Source organism: Triticum urartu, chromosome 4A, assembly GCF_056163025.1.
Source record: "Triticum urartu cultivar PI428250 chromosome 4A, HENAU_Tu73, whole genome shotgun sequence".
Lineage (NCBI taxonomy): Eukaryota > Viridiplantae > Streptophyta > Magnoliopsida > Poales > Poaceae > Triticum > Triticum urartu.
This window is the reverse complement of record NC_141876.1, coordinates 589,695,027-589,715,687: the sequence shown is the minus strand read 5'-3', so window position 1 is coordinate 589,715,687 and position 20,661 is coordinate 589,695,027. Positions and strand designations below refer to the sequence as shown.

The 20,661-nt window shown below is 45.2% G+C and overlaps 1 protein-coding gene across 1 annotated transcript; it reads right to left on the bottom strand.

Moving 5' to 3' along the window:
- Window positions 1-7,364: 7,364 nt before the first annotated feature.
- On the bottom strand, window positions 7,365-19,219 carry LOC125553018 (guanosine deaminase-like). Its single transcript, XM_087519874.1, has 5 exons — window positions 18,937-19,219; window positions 18,304-18,363; window positions 17,960-18,149; window positions 17,420-17,524; window positions 7,365-7,553 (listed from the first exon to the last, which is right to left on the bottom strand). Exons 3-5 carry the CDS (start codon window positions 18,014-18,016, stop codon window positions 7,365-7,367), a joined length of 351 nt encoding a protein of 116 aa, XP_087376000.1. The 5' UTR covers window positions 18,017-18,149; window positions 18,304-18,363; window positions 18,937-19,219.
- Window positions 19,220-20,661: the final 1,442 nt, after the last annotated feature.

The following is a 20,661-nucleotide window of genomic DNA, read 5'->3' as shown; positions in this document are numbered from 1 at the left end:
ACAGATTTGTTGGAAATCATACATACAGATGTATGTGGTCCAATGAATATTGAGGCTCGTGGCGGATATCGTTATTTTCTCACCTTCACAGATGACTTAAGCAGATATGGGTATATCTACTTAATGAAACATAAGTCTGAAACATTTGAAAAGTTCAAAGAATTTCAGAGTGAAGTTGAAAATCATCGTAACAAGAAAATAAAGTTTCTACGATCTGATCGTGGAGGAGAATATTTGAGTTACGAGTTTGGTGTACATTTGAAACAATGCGGAATAGTTTCGCAACTCACACCACCCGGAACACCACAGCGTAATGGTGTGTCCGAACGTCGTAATCGTACTTTACTAGATATGGTGCGATCTATGATGTCTCTTACTGATTTACCGCTATCGTTTTGGGGTTATGCTTTAGAGACGGCCGCATTCACGTTAAATAGGGCACCATCAAAATCCGTTGAGACGACGCCTTATGAACTATGGTTTGGCAAGAAACCAAAGTTGTCGTTTCTTAAAGTTTGGGGTTACGATGCTTATGTGAAAAAGCTTCAACCTGATAAGCTCGAACCCAAATCGGAGAAACGTGTCTTCATAGGATACCCAAAGGAGACTGTTGGGTACACCTTCTATCACAGATCCGAAGGCAAGACATTCGTTGCTAAGAATGGATCCTTTCTAGAGAAGGAGTTTCTCTCGAAAGAAGTGAGTGGGAGGAAAGTAGAACTTGATGAGGTAACTGTACCTGCTCCCTTATTGGAAAGTAGTTCATCACAGAAATCGGTTTCTGCGACACCTACACCAATTGGTGAGGAATTTAATGATGATGATCATGAAATTTCAGATCAAGTTACTACTGAGCCTCGTAGGACAACCAGAGTAAGATTCGCACCAGAGTGGTACGGTAATCCTGTTCTGGAAATCATGCTACTAGATCATGATGAACCTACGAACTATGAAGAAGCGATGGTGAGCCCAGATTCCGCGAAATGGCTTGAAGCCATAAAATCTGAGATGGGATCCATGTATGAAAACAAAGTATGGACTTTGGTTGACTTGCCCGATGATCGGCAAGCAATTGAGAATAAATGGATCTTCAAGAAGAAGACTGACGCTGACGGTAATATTACTGTCTTGAAAGCTCGACTTGTCGCAAAAGGTTTTCGACAAGTTCAAGGGGTTGACTACGATGAGACCTTCTCACCCGTAGCGATGCTTAAGTCTGTCCGAATCATGTTAGCAATTGCCACATTTTATGATTATGAAATTTGGCAGATGAATGTCAAAACTGCATTCCTGAATGGATTTCTGCAAGAAGAGTTGTATATGATGCAACCGGAAGGTTTTGTCGATCCAAAGGGAGCTAACAAAGTGTGCAAGCTCCAGCGATCCATTTATGGACTGGTGCAAGCCTCTCGGAGTTGGAATAAACGCTTTGATAGTGTGATCAAAGCATTTGGTTTTATACAGACTTTCGTAGAAGCCTGTATTTACAAGAAAGTGAGTGGGAGCTCTGTAGCATTTCTGATATTATATGTGGATGACATATTACTGATTGGAAATGATATAGAATTTCTGGATAGCATAAAGGGATACTTGAATAAGAGTTTTTCAATGAAAGACCTCGGTGAAGCTGCTTACATATTAGGAATAAAGATCTATAGAGATAGATCAAGACGCTTAATTGGACTTTCACAAAGCACATACCTTGACAAGATTTTGAAGAAGTTCAAAATGGATCAAGCAAAGAAAGGGTTCTTGCCTGTGTTACAAGGTGTGAAGTTGAGTCAGACTCAATGCCCGACCACTGCAGAAGATAGAGAGAAAATGAAAGATGTTCCCTATGCTTCAGCCATAGGCTCTATCATGTATGCAATGCTGTGTACCAGACCTGATGTGTGCCTTGCTATAAGTTTAGCAGGGAGGTGCCAAAGTAATCCAGGAGTGGATCACTGGACAACGGTCAAGAACATCCTGAAATACCTGAAAAGGACTAAGGATATGTTTCTCGTATATGGAGGTGACAAAGAGCTCATCGTAAACGGTTACGTTGATGCAAGCTTTGACACTGATCCGGACGATTCTAAATCGCAAACCGGATACGTGTTTACATTAAACGGTGGAGCTGTCAGTTGGTGCAGTTCTAAACAAAGCATCGTGGCGGGATCTACATGTGAAGCGGAGTACATAGCTGCTTCGGAAGCAGCAAACGAAGGAGTCTGGATGAAGGAGTTCATATCCGATCTAGGTGTCATACCTGGTGCATCGGGTCCAATGAAAATCTTTTGTGACAATACTGGTGCAATTGCCTTGGCAAAGGAATCCAGATTTCACAAAAGAACCAAGCACATCAAGAGACGCTTCAATTCCATCCGGGATCTAGTCCAGGTGGGAGACATAGAGATTTGCAAGATACATGCGGATCTGAATGTGGCAGACCCGTTGACTAAGCCTCTTCCACGAGCAAAACATGATCAGCACCAAGGCTCCATGGGTGTTAGAATCATTACTGTATAATATAGATTATTGACTCTAGTGCAAGTGGGAGACTGAAGGAAATATGCCCTAGAGGCAATAATAAAGATATTATTTATTTCCTTATATCATGATAAATGTTTATTATTCATGCTAGAATTGTATTAACCGGAAACATAATACATGTGTGAATACATAGACAAACAAAGTGTCACTAGTATGCCTCTACTTGACTAGCTCGTTAATCAAAGATGGTTATGTTTCCTAACCATGGACAAAGAGTTGTCATTTGATTAACGGGATCACATCATTAGTTGAATGATCTGATTGACATGACCCATTCCACTAGCTTAGCACCCGATCGTTTAGTATGTTGCTATTGCTTTCTTCATGACTTATACATGTTCCTATGACTATGAGATTATGTAACTCCCGTGTTCCGGAGGAACACTTTGTGTGCTACCAAACGTCACAACGTAACTGGGTGATTATAAAGGTGCTCTACAGGTGTCTCCAAAGGTACATGTTGGGTTGACGTATTTCGAGATTAGGATTTGTCACTCCGATCGTCGGAGAGGTATCTCTGGGCCCTCTCGGTAATGCACATCACTTAAGCCTTGCAAGCATTGCAACTAATGAGTTAGTTGCAGGATGATGTATTACGGAACGAGTAAAAAGACTTGCCGGTAACGAGATTGAACTAGGTATTGGATACCGACGATCGAATCTCGGGCAAGTAACATACCGATGACAAAGAGAACAACGTATGTTGTTATGCGGTCTGACCGATAAAGATCTTCGTAGAATATGTAGGAGCCAATATGGGCATCCAGGTCCCACTGTTGGTTATTGACCGGAGACGTGTCTCGGTCATGTCTATATTGTTCTCGAACCGTAGGGTCCGCACGCTTAAAGTTACGATGACAGTTTCATTATGAGTTTATGTATTTTGATGTACTGAAGGTTGTTCGGAGTCCCGGATGTGATCACGGACATGACGAGGAGTCTCGAAATGGTCGAGACATAAAGATTGATATATTGGACGGCTATATTCGGACACCGAAAGTGTTCCGGGGAAGTTTTGGATAAAACCGGAGAACCGGGGGGTTACCGGAACCCCGCGGGGGGGTTAATGGGCCTCATGGGCCTAAAGTGGAGAAGAGGAAAGGCAGCCAGGGCAGGCCGCGCACCCCCTCTCCCCCTAGTCCGAATTGGACAAGGAGGGAGGGGCGGCGCCCCCCCTTTCCTTCCTCTCCTCTCTCCCTTCCTTCCCCCTCTCCTACTTGGACAAGGAAAGGGAGGGGAGTCCTACTCCCGGTAGGAGTAGGACTCCTCCTGCGCGCCTCCTACTAGGGTCGGCCGCACCCCCCTTGGCTCCTTTATATACGGGGGCAAGGGGGCACCCTAGGACACACAAGTTGATCTTCGTGATCATTCCTTAGCCGTGTGCGGTGCCCCCCTCCACGATATTACACCTCGATCATATGGTAGCGGTGCTTAGGCGAAGCCCTGCGACGGTTAAACATCAAGATCGTCACCACGCCGTCGTGCTGACGGAACTCCTTCCCGAAAGCTTTGCTGGATCGGAGCCCGGGGTGCGTCATCGAGCTGTACGTGTGTCAAGAACTCGGAGGTGCCGGAGTAACGGTGCTTGGATCGGTTGGACCGGGAAGACGTACGACTACTTCCTCTACATTGCGTCAACGCTTTCGCTTCGGTCTACGAGGGTACGTAGACAACACTCTCCCCTCTCGTTGCTATGCATCACCATGATCTTGCGTGTGCGTAGGAATTTTTTTGAAATTACTACGTTCCCCAACACTAACTTACTACAGGAATTCATTGTGAGGATCAAGGCCATGTCGTAGAAGCAACATCCTAATGTATTGAGTGGACAGAGCAAAAATCATGGCTTCTGCATGGCTTGAACCTAAATATTTGGGAGAGGCGCCATGGAGTCCCTCCCAGCAGGTACCATGGCGTCCTGGGCGACGGTTGCAGGGCCGGTGACGTGGGAGAAGCAACTTCAGGGACGACGGCTGTGGGGGACGCGGGCACAAGGCCGGCGGCTTTAGGAAAGGCGGTGGGAGCAGTAGGTGCAGAGGCGATGATGACAGTGGGGGAGGAGGCGCAGGGTCGACAACTGTAGGTCCGATGAAGGCTGGAGAGACGAGGATGGTTGGAAGATCTCCAGCCGGTGGGAGCAGATGCGGGAGTGGCAGTGGCGGTTCTGCCATGTCGCCGCCATGACCTGGCTAGCGTTGGGAATTCTGTGGTGAGGTGTGTTGGGTGATAGAAGATTTTTTTGAACTAGATTGTGTTTTACCAGATCACTGTATGGAAGGGTGGTATTGGTATTTTTTTTACATAAACTGACAATGGTTATTCAATCTAACGGTAGAGACATAACGACAGTGCAACATCGCTGGCAAATTGACAACGAAATGAGCTTTTAAGCGGTACAAGAGCAACATTGGTTTGTTCGATAGCAAAATGAGCAATTGTCAAGCTTGTCTATGGTAAATAAGCAATTTTCTCTCCTACTAAAGACTATTTCAAGTTTTAGGATTGGCTATTTTAGCACAGTCAAGTTGGTCCATGGAACAAAAAAGCAAGCACTATCCTACTTCACGTTCATGAAGGCTTTAATAACATCACATGGATGTCGGTTATGCAGCCCATCAAGCATAACTAATCCATTTCATCATGGCTTACAGTAAGGGCATTTCCAACACGGGCCCTTAAACCACCGGCAACTGTTCGGACACATTTTGCCATCCAATGTGAAATCCAATAAGTCCGTTGACTGGGTCCGGCTATCCATTTTCCCGCAAACTCGGAGCAAATTATGAGGCTTTGCGGGAATCCGAACATCTACATGACAAATCCACCACGTATCCTCTATGTCTGGATGACGGAAGGCCGCTGCTGAGTTTTTTCCAGTCTGGTAGAGGGCTACTAGCATTTGGGGAAACCAGTATTGTTTCATTTTTTTCTTGTTCAAGTGTACACTCTTTTTCCTATTTTCAAGTGTTCCCAATGACGGAAGGCCGGTCATATTTCGCCAATGGCGGAAGGCACCAAGTTTTTCAAGTCGCAATGGTGAAAAGCACAATTGTTTCATCCTTTTTCCTTCAAGCTCTACACTTTTTTTTTCAATAGCTCACACTAGTCCGAGCAATAAAAGAATGTTTAAATTTGTTTTCAAATGGATGCGGGCACGGTTGAATGATCGGATTTCATATGACTGTCGGCGAATCTATCCGGACAAGTCAGCGGACGGATACGTGTCCGATTTTAGGGATCATCCGTCCGTCAGAGATAGATGCCCTAAGAAGGCTCGGTGGGGGATAGAAATTTACAAAGCAGACTATGTTCAACCTCTAACAAGCGCTTACCTTCCTCACAAGATTAGACGATCTCCGAGCCAGCAAAATCATCGGTGAATACCGTACAAAAAGGGCCGCCGGCGGCCGGATCGCGGGGGGCACCGCCGCCGGAAGCAAAGGGGGAAAGAGGGAGGAAACTAGCGGTGGGTCGGTCGCGTACGTCAAAGTAAAGGTGCATCGGTTCTATTCTAAAAAAGAAAGGCCAACGTGCATCACGTCGTAGTAGTAGTACGAAGCGGTGGCGCTTTATTTCTTTTATTATTCTGCTTCGATTCGATTCGACCGACGGGCACGCCGGAGCCGACGTGTCCGATGAGATCGGGGCATGGTCTCCGTCAACGGGATTTCTTTTTGATTTCCATCACCATCATCATCTTCACATGCTCGTGCCCATGCGCACTCACGAAAAAAATATGAAACCCTGCTTATGCTCGTGCCCGTGCCCATACCAAGTTTAGTGGGCAAGCAAGGAAATTCCATTGCAAAAAAGAAAAAATTAAGACAGATTTGCCATGCTTGCCCACTAAATTTGCTATCCTCAACAAATATAAACCGTCAAAAAAACATTCGTTTTGCCCCTACCCGACGTTTGGTAGTTATCGGCGTCCTAAAATAATATTTAAAAATATTTCATTTATATTTCGTAAAAAAAGCACCTTTATAAATTATGTAGCCATAGAAAAGTGTTCATATTTTTTCTAAAAATATATGTTCATATTTTTTGTTTGATTTGAAAAGTCAGCTGGAAATGAGAACAAATATGGGAAACCTAAAGGAAAAAAAAAAGAGGCTAAACCACACCGGTTTCCCAGTTTTGACGTGGTCTTGTTTACCATTCGGTTTTAGGGTCAGTTTTGAAAGTCGGATTTGTTTTCTCTAGTTGGATTTTTTTACCGACTACTGATATGAACCTACCTATAATGTCGAACGAACAGGGGAACTTGTTGTCTTGAACAACACATTGCTCAATAGGAAATGGCTAAGCGCCACACCGTATACCAAAACAACCGTTTCACTTCCGTAAACTTTTCTTGTCCTGATATCTTTTCGTGTGGGGAAAGCTCTGAAGGTATTCTGTTGTTGCTTCTCTAATGGGGACAATCTAGACAGGGACATGGCACTAACCCACACTCAATCTTTTTGTTCTTGTTTTTTGAGAACATGACCTGCGGATTACAGTGAAAATTCAGATTGTGGAGCCAGGAAATGTAAATTTAAAATGTTGTGAATTTCTTTTTGTACATGTTCATGTTAGCGTCCAAAGTGTGCATGACAGTTTTCATGCGAAACATAATAGTTGTAGTTCTGTTTTTCTTTGCATATGTTCATGTTATTATCCACAATTAGTATCTCAGAATTAAGTAAGATCAATTTAGAATCAAATGGCATATTTAAATTTATAGTATGTAGTCCATCACCGACGACATAATTTTGACAATTACATTATCTTTTCTGAGCATCAAGGGCTTCCGTGATGAGAAATCACATCATATCTTTATATACACATTATTTCAATGGAAATTTCCCCTTGGTGTTCTCAAAGACCTGTTCAGCAAGCAGCGCTCCATTCCCATCTGCTCGCTTTATCTCCAGGTTGGCCGTACGGTAGTGCCCAGTTCCTCTGAGAGCATCAGCAATGAAGGCATCAAATCCAATGGCAACAGCAGCTTCTGCCTTGGCTCCATACACCAGCCTCTGCATTGCAGCATTCAGCATGATTATTAGTTCAACAAATTAAGCTACATTCCACAGCATGAAGAATGCTGAAGTAAGAGCATCTCCAACAGCCGCGCTAAACTAGCGCCGCACCGCAAATTCTGCCGTTTTAGCGCGCGCGCAACGCGGCGGGTCGCTCCAGCGGGCGCGCAAAAACGGCGCGCGCGCTATAACGGGTTGGGTGCGCGGACAAAAACACTTATCCGCGCGGTGTATTTGGGGCGCCAGCTACAGTGCGCGGCACACTCGAGCGCTCGCGCCGCACTCTCTGCTCACCTCGTCCTACACCCCGCGCGCGCCGGCGCCGGCGCCCTGCCACCCACCCATGGACGCGCACACCGGCGCCCCGCTCAGCCCGTTGTACAGCCGCGCCGCCGCCGCCGCCGGAAACCCTAGCGCGGCGAGCGCTGGCGTCGCCCCCGCTGGAGCTCCGCCGAGCGTCGGCCTCGCGCGCAGCCTCTTCTTGCCGCCGCGGATGACCACGGCGCCGGGTGGCGTCGCGTCGGCGCCATCCCGTGCCGCCGCCGCACCGTCGAAGAAAGTACCCAATGCGGCGTGGACGAAGAAGGGCAAAACATCCGCGAAGAAGAACAAGGCGGCGGAGCTCCGGCCGCCATGGGAGGCATGGGTGCACCTCCGGCCGCCATGGGAGGCATGGGTGCACCTCCGGCCGCCATGGGAGGCATGGGTGGCTTTGGAGCACCCTCCGACGCTATGGCCGCCATGAGAGGCATGAGTTTTGCTTCTCTCATGGGAGGCATCGGTGCACCTCCGGCCGCCATGGGTGTGTTGGAAATATGCCCTAGAGGCAATAATAAATTGGTTATTATTATATTTCCTTGTTCATGACAATCGTTTATTATCCATGCTATAATTGTATTGATAGGAAACTCAGATACATGTGTGGATACATAGACAACACCATGTCCCTATAAGCCTCTAGTTGACTAGGTCGTTAATCAATAGATGGTTACGGTTTCCTAACCATGGACATTGGATGTCGTTGATAACGGGATCACATCATTAGGAGAATGATGTGATGGACAAGACCCAATCCTAAGCCTAGCACAAGGGTCGTATAGTTCGTATGCTAAAGCTTTTCTAATGTCAAGTATCAGTTCCTTAGACCATGAGATTGTGCAACTCCCGGATACCGTAGGAATGCTTTGGGTGTATCAAACGTCACAACGTAACTGGGTGACTATAAAGGTGCATTACGGGTATCTCCAAAAGTGTCTGTTGGGTTGGCACGAATCGAGACTGGGATTTGTCACTCCGTGTAAGCGGAGAGGTATCTCTGGGCCCACTCGGTAGGACATCATCATATGCGCAATGTGACCAAAGAGTTGATCACGGGATGATGTGTTACGGAACGAGTAAAGAGACTTGCCGGTAACGAGATTGAACTAGGTATTGGATACCGACGATCGAATCTCGGGCAAGTAACATACCGATAGACAAAGGGAATTGTATACGGGATTGATTAAGTCCTTGACATCGTGGTTCATCCGATGAGATCATCGTGGAACATGTGGGAGCCAACATGGGTATCCAGATCCCGCTGTTGGTTATTGACCGGAGAACGTCTCGGTCATGTCTGCATGTCTCCCGAACCCGTAGGGTCTACACACTTAAGGTTCGGTGACGCTAGGGTTATGAAGATATGTGTATGCAGTAACCCGAATATTGTTCGGAGTCCCGGATGAGATCCCGGACGTCGCGAGGAGTTCCGGAATGGTCCGGAGGTAAAGAATTATATATAGGAAGTGCTGTTTCGGCCATCGGGACAAGTTTCGGGGTTATCGGTATTGTACCGGGACCACCAGAAGGGTCCCGGGGGGCCCACCGGGTGGGGCCACCTGTCCCGGGGGGCCACATGGGCTGTAAGGGGTGCGCCTTGGCCTATATGGGCCAAGGGCACCAGCCCCTATAGGCCCATGCGCCTAGGGTTTCCACCAAGGAGGAGTCCAAGTGGTGGAAGGCACCCCGAGGTGCCTTGGGGGGGAGGGAAACCTCCCTTGGGCAGCCGCACCAAGGAGATTAGATCTCCTGGGCTGGCGCACCACCCCCCCTTGGTCCTCCTATATATAGTTGAGGAGAGGAGGGATTTCATACCTCAGCCTTTGGTGCTTCCTCTCTCCCCGTTACGTCTCTCCTTCGTAGTATAGGCGAAGCCCTGCTACTGTGACGCCCTGCATCCACCACCACGCCGTCGTGCTGCTGGATCTCCATCAACCTCTCCCTCCTACTTGCTGGATCAAGGCATGGGAGACGTCTCCCTTCCGTACGTGTGTTGAACGCGAAGGTGCCGTCCGTTCGGCGCTAGGATCATCGGTGATTTGAATCACGACGAGTACGACTCCATCAACCCCGTTCTCTTGAACGCTTCCGCGCGCGATCTACAAGGGTATGTAGATCCAATCCTCCCTCGTTGCTAGATGACTCCATAGATTGATCTTGGTGACACGTAGGAAAATTTTGAATTTCTGCTACGTTCCCCAACAGTGGTATCAGAGCTAGGTCTATGCGTAGTTTCTATGCACGAGTAGAACACAAAGTAGTTGTGGGCGTTGATTTTGTTCAATATGCTTGCCGTTACTAGTCTTATCTTGATTCGGTGGCATCGTGGGATGAAGCGGCCCGGACCAACCTTACACGTACTCTTACGTGAGACAGGTTCCACCGACAAACATGCACTAGTTGTATAAGGTGGCTAGCGGGTGTCTGTCTCTCCTACTTTAGTCGGATCGGATTCGATGAAAATGGTCCTTATGAAGGGTAAATAGAAATTGGCATATCACGTTGTGGTTTTGCGTAGGTAAGAAACGTTCTTGCTAGAAACCCATAGCAGCCACGTAAAACATGCAAACAACAATTAGAGGACGTCTAACTTGTTTTGTAGGGTATGCTATGTGATGTGATATGGCCAAAAGGATGTGATGAATGATATATGTGATGTATGAGATTGATCATGTTCTTGTCAAGGGAATCACGACTTGCATGTCGATGACGAGACAACTTCATGGAAGACACAATGATGGAGATCATGATGATGGAGATCATGGTGTCATACCGGTGACAAGATGATCATGGAGCCCCAAGATGGAGATCAAAGGAGCTACATGATATTGGCCATATCATGTCACTATTTGATTGCATGTGATGTTTATCATGTTTATACATCTTATTTGCTTAGAACGACGGTAGTAAATAAGATGATCCCTTACAACAATTTCAAGAAGTGTTCTCCCCTAACTGTGCACCGTTGCTACAGTTCGTCGCTTCGAAGCACCACGTGTTAATCGGGTGTGATAGATCCTTTCGTTCACATACAACGGGTGTAAGAAGTTTTACACATGCAAAAACACTTAGGGTTAACTTGACGAGCCTAGCATGTGAAGACATGGCCTCGGAACACAGAGACCGAAAGGTCGAACACGAGTCGTATGGAAGATACGATCAACATGAAGATGTTCACCGACGATGACTAGTCCGTCTCACGTGTTAATCGGACACGGCTTAGTTGACTTGGATCGTGTAACACTTAGATGACTAGAGGGATGTCTAATCTAAGTGGGAGTTCATAAGATGAACTTAATTATCCTGAACATAGTCAAAAGGATTTTGCAAATTATGTCATATCTCACGCTTTAGTTCTACTGTTTAGATATGTTCCTAGAGAAAAAATTAGTTGAAAGTTGATAGTAGCAATTATGCGGACTAGGTCCGTAAACTGAGGATTGTCCTCATTGCTTCATAGAAGGCTTATGTCCTTAATGCACCGCTCAGTGTGCTGAACCTCGAACGTGGTCTGTGGATGTTGCGAACATCTGACATACACATTTTGATAACTACGTGATAGTTCAGTTAAACGGTTTAGAGTTGAGGCACCGAAGACGTTTTTTTTTGAAACGTCGCGAAACATGTGAGATGTTTCGAGGGCTGAAATTAGGATTTCAAGCTCGGGCCCACGTCAAGAGGTATAAGACCTCCGACGATTTTCTTAACCTGCAAACTAAGGAGAAAAGCTCAATTGTTGAGCTTGTGCTCAGATTGTCTGAGTACAACAATCATTTGAATCAAGTGGGAGTTCATCTTCCAGATGAGATAGTGATGTTTCTCCGAAGTCATTACCACCAAGCTGCTAGAGCTTCGTGATGAACTATAATATATCAGGGACATATATGATGATCCTTGAGATATTCGCGATGTTTGACACCACGAAAGTAGAAATCAAGAAGGAGCATCAATTGTTGATGGTTTGTGAAACCGCTAGTTTCAAGAAGGGCAAGGGCAAGAAGGGATACTTCGTGAAACGGCAATTCAGCTGCTGCTCTAGTGAAGAAACCCAAGGTTGAACCCAAACCCGAGACTAAGTGCTTCTGTAATAAGGGGAACAGCCACTGGAGCAGAATTACCCTAGATACTTGGTAGATGAGAAGGCTGGCAAGGTCGATAGAAGTATATTGGATATACATTGTGTTGATGTGTACTTTACTAGTACTCCTAGTAGCACCAGGGTATTAGATACCGGTTCGGTTGCTAAGTGTTAGTAACTCGAAATAAAAGCTACGGAATAAACGGAGACTAGCTAAAGGAGACCTGGCGATATGTGTTGGAAGTGTTCTCAATGTTGATATGATCAAGCATCGCACGCTCCCTCTACCATCGAGATTGGTGTTTGCGTTGAGCATAGACATGATTGGATTATGTCTATCGCAATACGGTTATTCATTTAAGGAGAATAATGGTTACTCTGTTTACTTGAATAATACCTTCAATGGTCTTACACCTAAAATGAATGGTTTATTGAATCTCGATCGTAGTGATACGCATGTTCATGCCAAAAGATAGTAATGATAGCACCACCTACTTGTGGCAATGCCACTTAAGTCATATCGGTATAAAACGCATGAAGAAGCTCCATGTTGATGGATCTTTGGACTCACTTGATTTTGAATCACTTGAGACATGCGAACCATGCCTATTGGTACATATGCATGAAGAAACTCCATGCAAATGGACCGTTTGGACTCACTTGATTTTGGAATCACTTGAGACATGCAAATCATACCACATGGGCAAGATGACTGAAAGCCTCGGTTTCAGTAAAATGAAACTAGAAAGCAACCTGTTGGAAGTAATACATTTTGATGTGTGCACTCCAATGAGTGCTGAGGCATGTAGTGGATATCGTTATGTTTTTACTTCACAGATGATTTGAGTAGATGTTGAGTATATTTACTTGATGAATCACGAGTCTGAATTATTGAAAGGTTCAAGTAATTTCAGTGTGAAGTTGGAAGATCGTCGTGATAAGAGGATAAAAATATCTATGATATGATCATAGAGATGAATATCTGAATTACGAGTTTGGCACAGAATTAAGACATTGTGGAAATTGTTTCAAAACTAATACAGCCTGGAACACCATAGTGTGATGGTGTGTCCGAACATCATAACTGCACCCTATTGGATATGATGCATACCATGATGTCTCTTATCGAATTACCACGATAGTTTATGGGTTAGGCATTAAAGACAACCACATTCACTTTAAATAGGGCACCACGTAATTCCGATGAGATGACACCATATGAACTATGGTTTAGAGAAACCTAAGCTGTCATTTCTTAAAAGTTTGGGGCTGCGACGCTTATGTGAAAAAGTTTCAGGCTGATAAGCTCGAACCCAAAGCGGATAAATGCATCTTCATAGGACACCCAAAACAGTTGGGTATACCTCTTGTCTCAGATCCGAAAACAATAAAGGATTGTTTCTAGAATCGGGTCCTTTCTCGAGGAAAAGTTTCTCTTGAAAGAATTGAGTGGGAGGATGGTGGAAACTTGATGAGGTTATTGAACCGTCACTTCAACTAGTGTATAGCAGGGCACAAAGAGTTGTTCCTGTGGCACCTACACCAATTGAAGTGGAAGCTATGATATTGATCATGAGACTTCGGATCAAGTCACTCCCAAACCTCGTGGGATGACAAGGATGCGTACTACTTCAGAGTGGTACGTAATCCTGTCTTAGAAGTCATGTTGCTAGACAACAATGAACCTACGAGCTATGGAGAAGCGATGGTGGGCCCGGATTCCGATAAATGGCTCGAGGCCATATAATCCGAGAGAGGATCCATGTATGAAAATAAAGTGTAGACTTTGGAAGAACTACTTGATGGTCGTAAGGCTGTTGAGTATAGATGGATTTTAAAAGGAAGACGGACAATGATGGTAAATGTCACCATTAAGAAAGCTCGACTTGTCGTTAAGATGTTTTCTGACAAGTTCAAGGAGTTGATTACGGTGAGATTTTCTCACTCGTAGCGATGCTAAGAGTCTGTTGGAATTATATTAGCGATTACTGCATTATTTATGAAATCTTGCAGATAGGATGTCAAAACATTGTTTCCTCGATGATTTTCTTGAGGAAAGGTTGTATGTGATACAACCGGAAGGTTTTGTCAATCCTGAAAGATGCTAATAAGTATGCAAAGCTGCAGCAATCCTTCTAAGGACTGGAGTAAGCATCTCGGAGTTGGAATGTACACTTTGATGAGATGATCAAAGATTTTGGGTTTATACAAAGTTTATGAGAAACTTGTATTTCCAAAGAAGTGAGTGGGAGCACTATAGAATTTCTGATGAGTATATGTTGTTGACATATTGTTGATCAGAAATGACATAGAATTTCTGGAAAGCATATAGGGTTATTTGGAAAGTGTTTTTCAATGGAAAACCTGGATTAAGCTACTTGAACATTGAGCATCAAGATCTATAAGGATAGATCAAAACGCTTAATGGTACTTTCAAATGAGCACATACCTTGACGTGATCTTGAAGGTGTTGAAGATGGATCAGTCAAAGAAGGAGTTCTTGCCTGAGTTGTAAGGTATGAAGTTAAGACTTAAAGCTCGACCGCGGCAGAATAGAGAGAAAGGACGAAGGTCGTCCCCTATGCTTAAGACATAGGCTCTACAGTATGCTATGCTGTGTACCGCACCTAAAGTGTGCCTTGCCATGAGTCAGTCAAGGGGTACAAGAGTGATCCAAGAATGGATCACAGGACAGCGGTCAAAGTTATCCTTAGTAACTAGTGGACTAAGGAAGTTTCTCGGTTATGGAGGTGGTAAAAAGAGTTCGTCGTAAAGGGTTACGTCGATGCAAGCTTAACACCTATCCGGATAGCTCGGAGTAGAGATACCGGATGCATATAATGGAGCAACAATTTAGAATAGCTCCAAGTAGAACAGTTATTTGGAATAGTTCCAAATAGAGCGTGGTAGCTACATCTAGGAGATGACATAGAGATTTGTAAAGCACACACGGATCTGAAAGGTTCGGACCCGTTGACTAAAACCTCTCTCACAAGCAACATGATCAAACCTAAAACTCATTGAGTGTTAATCACATAGTGATGTGAACTAGACTACTGACTCTAGTAAACTCTTGGGTGATAGTCACATGGCGATGTGACCTGTGAATGTTAATCACATGGCGATGTGAACTAGATTATTGACTCTAGTGCAAGTGGGAGACTGTTGGAAATATGCCCTAGAGGCAATAATAAATTGGTTATTATTATATTTCCTTGTTCATGACAATCGTTTATTATTCATGCTATAATTGTATTGATAGGAAACTCAGATACATGTGTGGATACATAGACAACACCATGTCCCTAGTAAGCCTCTAGTTGACTAGCTCGTTGATCAATAGATGGTTACGGTTTCCTAACCATGGACATTGGATGTCGTTGATAACGGGATCACATCATTAGGAGAATGATGTGATGGACAAGACCCAATCCTAAGCCTAGCACAAGGGTCGTATAGTTCGTATGCTAAAGCTTTTCTAATGTCAAGTATCAGTTCCTTAGACCATGAGATTGTGCAACTCCCGGATACCGTAGGAATGCTTTGGGTGTATCAAACGTCACAACGTAACTGGGTGACTATAAAGGTGCATTACGGGTATCTCCGAAAGTGTCTGTTGGGTTGGCACGAATCGAGACTGGGATTTGTCACTCCGTGTAAGCGGAGAGGTATCTCTGGGCCCACTCGGTAGGACATCATCATATGCGCAATGTGACCAAAGAGTTGATCACGGGATGATGTGTTACGGAACGAGTAAAGAGACTTGCCGGTAACGAGATTGAACTAGGTATTGGATACCGACGATCGAATCTCGGGCAAGTAACATACCGATAGACAAAGGGAATTGTATACGGGATTGATTAAGTCCTTGACATCGTGGTTCATCCGATGAGATCATCGTGGAACATGTGGGAGCCAACATGGGTATCCAGATCCCGCTGTTGGTTATTGACCGGAGAACGTCTCGGTCATGTCTGCATGTCTCCCGAACCCGTAGGGTCTACACACTTAAGGTTCGGTGACGCTAGGGTTATGAAGATATGTGTATGCAGTAACCCGAATATTGTTCGGAGTCCCGGATGAGATCCCGGACGTCGCGAGGAGTTCCGGAATGGTCCGGAGGTAAAGAATTATATATAGGAAGTGCTGTTTCGGCCATCGGGACAAGTTTCGGGGTTATCGGTATTGTACCGGGACCACCAGAAGGGTCCCGGGGGGCCCACCGGGTGGGGCCACCTGTCCCGGGGGGCCACATGGGCTGTAAGGGGTGCGCCTTGGCCTATATGGGCCAAGGGCACCAGCCCCTATAGGCCCATGCGCCTAGGGTTTCCACCAAGGAGGAGTCCAAGTGGTGGAAGGCACCCCGAGGTGCCTTGGGGGGGAGGGAAACCTCCCTTGGGCAGCCGCACCAAGGAGATTAGATCTCCTGGGCTGGCGCACCACCCCCCCTTGGTCCTCCTATATATAGTTGAGGAGAGGAGGGATTTCATACCTCAGCCTTTGGTGCTTCCTCTCTCCCCGTTACGTCTCTCCTTCGTAGTATAGGCGAAGCCCTGCTACTGTGACGCCCTGCATCCACCACCACGCCGTCGTGCTGCTGGATCTCCATCAACCTCTCCCTCCTACTTGCTGGATCAAGGCATGGGAGACGTCTCCCTTCCGTACGTGTGTTGAACGCGGAGGTGCCGTCCGTTCGGCGCTAGGATCATCGGTGATTTGAATCACGACGAGTACGACTCCATCAACCCCGTTCTCTTGAACGCTTCCGCGCGCGATCTACAAGGGTATGTAGATCCAATCCTCCCTCGTTGCTAGATGACTCCATAGATTGATCTTGGTGACACGTAGGAAAATTTTGAATTTCTGCTACGTTCCCCAACAGGGTGCACCTCCGGCCGCCATGGCTTCTCACACACATTCCCATGAAGATGTCGTTGAAGATCTTGCCAACACCGTCGGAGCTTCACATGGTGCGGTGCGTGATGCGGTGCGTGATGAGGAGAGGGAGGAAGATTCATCTTCGGAGGCGGAAGAGTTGTCTTCGGAAGATGAGGACGAAGACGAGGAAGATGAAGATTGATGTGTCTTTCATGTCTTGAACTTTAGTTTGCATTTGAACTTGGTTGGATGAACTTGTGGGCATGATTTTGAACTTGGTTGGATGAACTTGTGGGCATGAACTTTTATTCATCAACTTGTTTGTGTCAAATTTCACATGTTTATTTTTGTCCAAAATATTATATATGTTTGATCATTTTTGCTCATATGAATACATGTATATGTGGTTTGTGCGGCGCGCGCGCTGTATTTTTACGCTCTGCTGGAGCGGCGCGCGCGCGCTGCATTATAGCACGGCTGCTGGAGCCAGCGCAGGCGGGCGCGCCAAACCAGCCGCAGCGCGCGCGGCAAACAGGTTTTTTGCGCGCGGCGCATAGCGCGGCTGTTGGAGATGCTCTAAGGGGCAAACCTTGATCCGGGATAGATGAACGGCGCTAAAACACATTAGACAAGGTTCGCAGGATGCATACATTTCACAATCCGACAAGTCGATCTTTCCAAGCTTTTTGCAAGCCTAGAGAAAAAGAAAAATACTGATCATTTGATACAGACGAATAAACATTTTGTTACATCCCTCTTACTCCATCGAACAAATTGTGCCAGATTACAGGGGAATTGAGGCTAGGGTTTGAGGAGGAGGAAGGGGATCGGATGAAGGAGGAGATACACGAGACAGAGAACTGGGGTTCAGAGAAGTGGGTTCAGTCTATTACTCAATCGTGCCCCTCTCATCTGGTCCAGGACCTACTTAACCACCTATCACAGCTCCTAGGTGGCCGGGTCGAAAAGCCGGTTGGGTTTCTTGTTCCTCTTGGGCTGATCGGCGTCGTTGGTGGGCTTGGGCGTAGCGGTATCCATGACACATTTGAAATGAACTAAAAGAAAACATTAAGCACCAAACTGTAAACAGTAAGCATGGGTGCATATATTTACAGGGCAACTTAATCACCTCTCTTATTGCAGTTACTTGAGCATGTGCAGTTGGATCGGTGTTCTTCAAAACCATGTTATGGCAACTGACTACTACTTGGTCGTTGCGGACCACGACTGCGCCAAATGGGGTCCATGGCCACGGTCGACTGCTCGGTAGGCTTCTTCTACCGCTATCGATAAGAACTTGTGATCTCTGTCTTGTGCGGCTGTGGAAAGAAGCAGAGCATAAACAACCCAGTCTTTTCTGTAAGAGTGTTTCTCCAATTGCAGAGGATAACAAAGATGTTCATTGGTGAAATACGTTATGTCTTGCAAATTGCAATGCGGTAAGAAGCAGGGAGTAGTAACTAGTGGTAGTACCTTCCGGATGACCAGGAAATGCAGAAGCAACTGAGGTAGCTCCGTCCTTGGACTCCACAACTACAATTCACGAGAGATTTTTTGCATGAGATTTACTTGGTCAAAAGAAAGGATAAAGCATCTGGGTAGAGCAACTTATGAAATGCATAGAGAAAATTAGCACACATGACCAAACAAGATGGCCATGAACTGCAGAAAGGTTGTGAACACCACGGCGGTGCAGGACAGGAACATGACAATGGAACACTGACCGCGCTCGGCAATCCAGACAAAAAAATTCTGGTCCCATTCGATCGTGTATGGCCTGCCCTGCGATTTCCCGGAGCCTTCTTCTGATTCTTGTCAATCGGCATCACTCATTGCTACGGTTTTGGGGAAACTAAGCAACTGTCTGAGGACAGTTTTGGTACTGACGAACGACAAAATGGAGCTAGCTAGACACAGCACCAAACTGAGATTATAAATCTAGCCCCCTCAAAGTAGGCTGAGAAGTGCGTCTTCTTCAGTGCAGTCTCCTCAGCACACTCCCATTCAGGTGTGGAATCAGGGAACTGCCACCCCATTCATCGAGATCCAAACCCACCATCCTAGACCCACGAGGCGAGATGACCAGAGCGGAGCGGCAAAGCGTACCTTTGGCTTCCTCCATGGCGAGGGACGGGAGGAGGAGGAGGGGAGCGGGTCGGCGGGGTCGGTCGGCCCTTTCCCTGTCCCGTCCGTGAAGAGCTGCTGGTGCTGGTGCTCGGTCGTCGCTCGCCGACGCGGAAGGCTACTGAAGCATTGAAGCTGGAGCATCGGTCCACATCAGCGCTGGTACAGAACTAGAGCTTCTCACACCAACGACGTGTAATTTTTATGGCTTATCCACCAATATCAAACTTACAATCTCAGAATTTGTTTCGTTCTGCGCTATGCAAGTTCCTAAAAGCAACTCTAGGGGGAGTCATATGAGAAAAGAGATTCTCCCATGGATGTCTCAACCGTCCATTTGATTGAAGATATGTATGCATGCATGCTTATTTTCTCTCTCTGCCTGTCTTAATCATTCTCCCTTCATTCCATAATGTAGTGCGGCCGCGCTTTTTCAGATCTAAGTTTGACCATTAATTTAATCAACGAGACCGATTGCGGCGCGAGCAAAAATTATATCACTGAATTCGTATCAAAATGCAAATTCAGTGGTATAATTTTTGCTCCCACCACACTCGGTCTCGTTAGTTTAATTTATGATCAAACTTAGATCTCGGAAAATAAGGCGCAATACATTGGGGAATGAAGAGAGTAATTAATTATGAAGGCCTTATGCATGCATACTTTTGTTAGAGAGTTACATGTGCCATTCATCCCATCTTTAATGTTTTTTCATTTGATCTTCTAGTTTTAGTTTACTACTCCCTCTGTTCTTTTATATAAGGCATATTTGTTTGTTGATAGAATTTCATAATGTAAGATGCATTTTTTCTGGTTCCCCATAATCCCCTTTCTATCCCTCTGAAAAAACGAAAGTATCTCCCTCCTGATTGTGTGTATATCTTCTTATAGTAAAAGAAGAAAGTATCTCTCTCTCGATTGCATGTATCTCTTACATTCCTGAACTGACTGATTTACATGCCACTAACCAATAAATTTGCCAAGGATAATTTAGTCCTAACTAATCTATAATTATGTATCTTGGTCACCGCACCGAAAGTAATACATCTTACATAAAGGAATGAAGGGAGTATATCTTTTGAACCGAAAATCTAAATTAATTTTCGTTCGCGTATTTGTGTTCGTCGCTTTGAGACTTTCAACAACTTTTAAAAATATCGAAGTTTCAAATACTGAAACTTGGTAATCGTAACATTATTTTTTACCAAGTTTTACCAAATTTCATATGTTTTTAGGCTTCTGGGCTTTGCATTTTAGGGTTCAAGGTTTAAGGTTTTTGTTTTTGTTTTGAAACTTGCTATTTATGATTGTTTCTATTAATTTTAGTAGTTGAAACTTGCTCGATTACCCAATTTAGCTCGTGATCCGCAAAGTCGTTGGATCCCGCACAAGGGCACACCAAGTTTTAAGTTTTAAGTTTTGAATTTGCGATTATCTCGTTCACACATACCAAGTTTCAGCAGTTGAAACTTCATGGATTTTTAAAAAATCGTCAAAACATGTTCAAAATTTATCTTATTTGAAAGCAACAGGAATCTGAAAACAAAAATTAAATTGGACGTGTCTTTCAAAATATAAATAAGAATAAAAAATTGAACATAAAAAAATAAAAGGATAGGAGGTGGGATGGGTGGAGCTGCAAAAGGCTCATGCAAGTGGTCCATCCAAAGTGCTTAATGCACTAATCTATGCACGGGAGAAAACTCA

What these genes read in the sequence shown, in the direction of transcription:
- LOC125553018 (XM_087519874.1), bottom strand. Translation starts at nt 18,016, where the DNA reads ATGGTTTTGAAGAACACCGATCCAACTGCACATGCTCAAGTAACTGCA. An exon ending in AAGTAACTGCAATAAGAGAG is followed by an intron (nt 17,525 to 17,959) that starts GTGATTAAGTTG and finishes CTTTTTCTCTAG; the next exon opens with GCTTGCAAAAAGCTTGGAAA. An exon ending in TTCATCTATCCCGGATCAAG is followed by an intron (nt 7,554 to 17,419) that starts GTTTGCCCCTTA and finishes GCTGCAATGCAG; the next exon opens with AGGCTGGTGTATGGAGCCAA.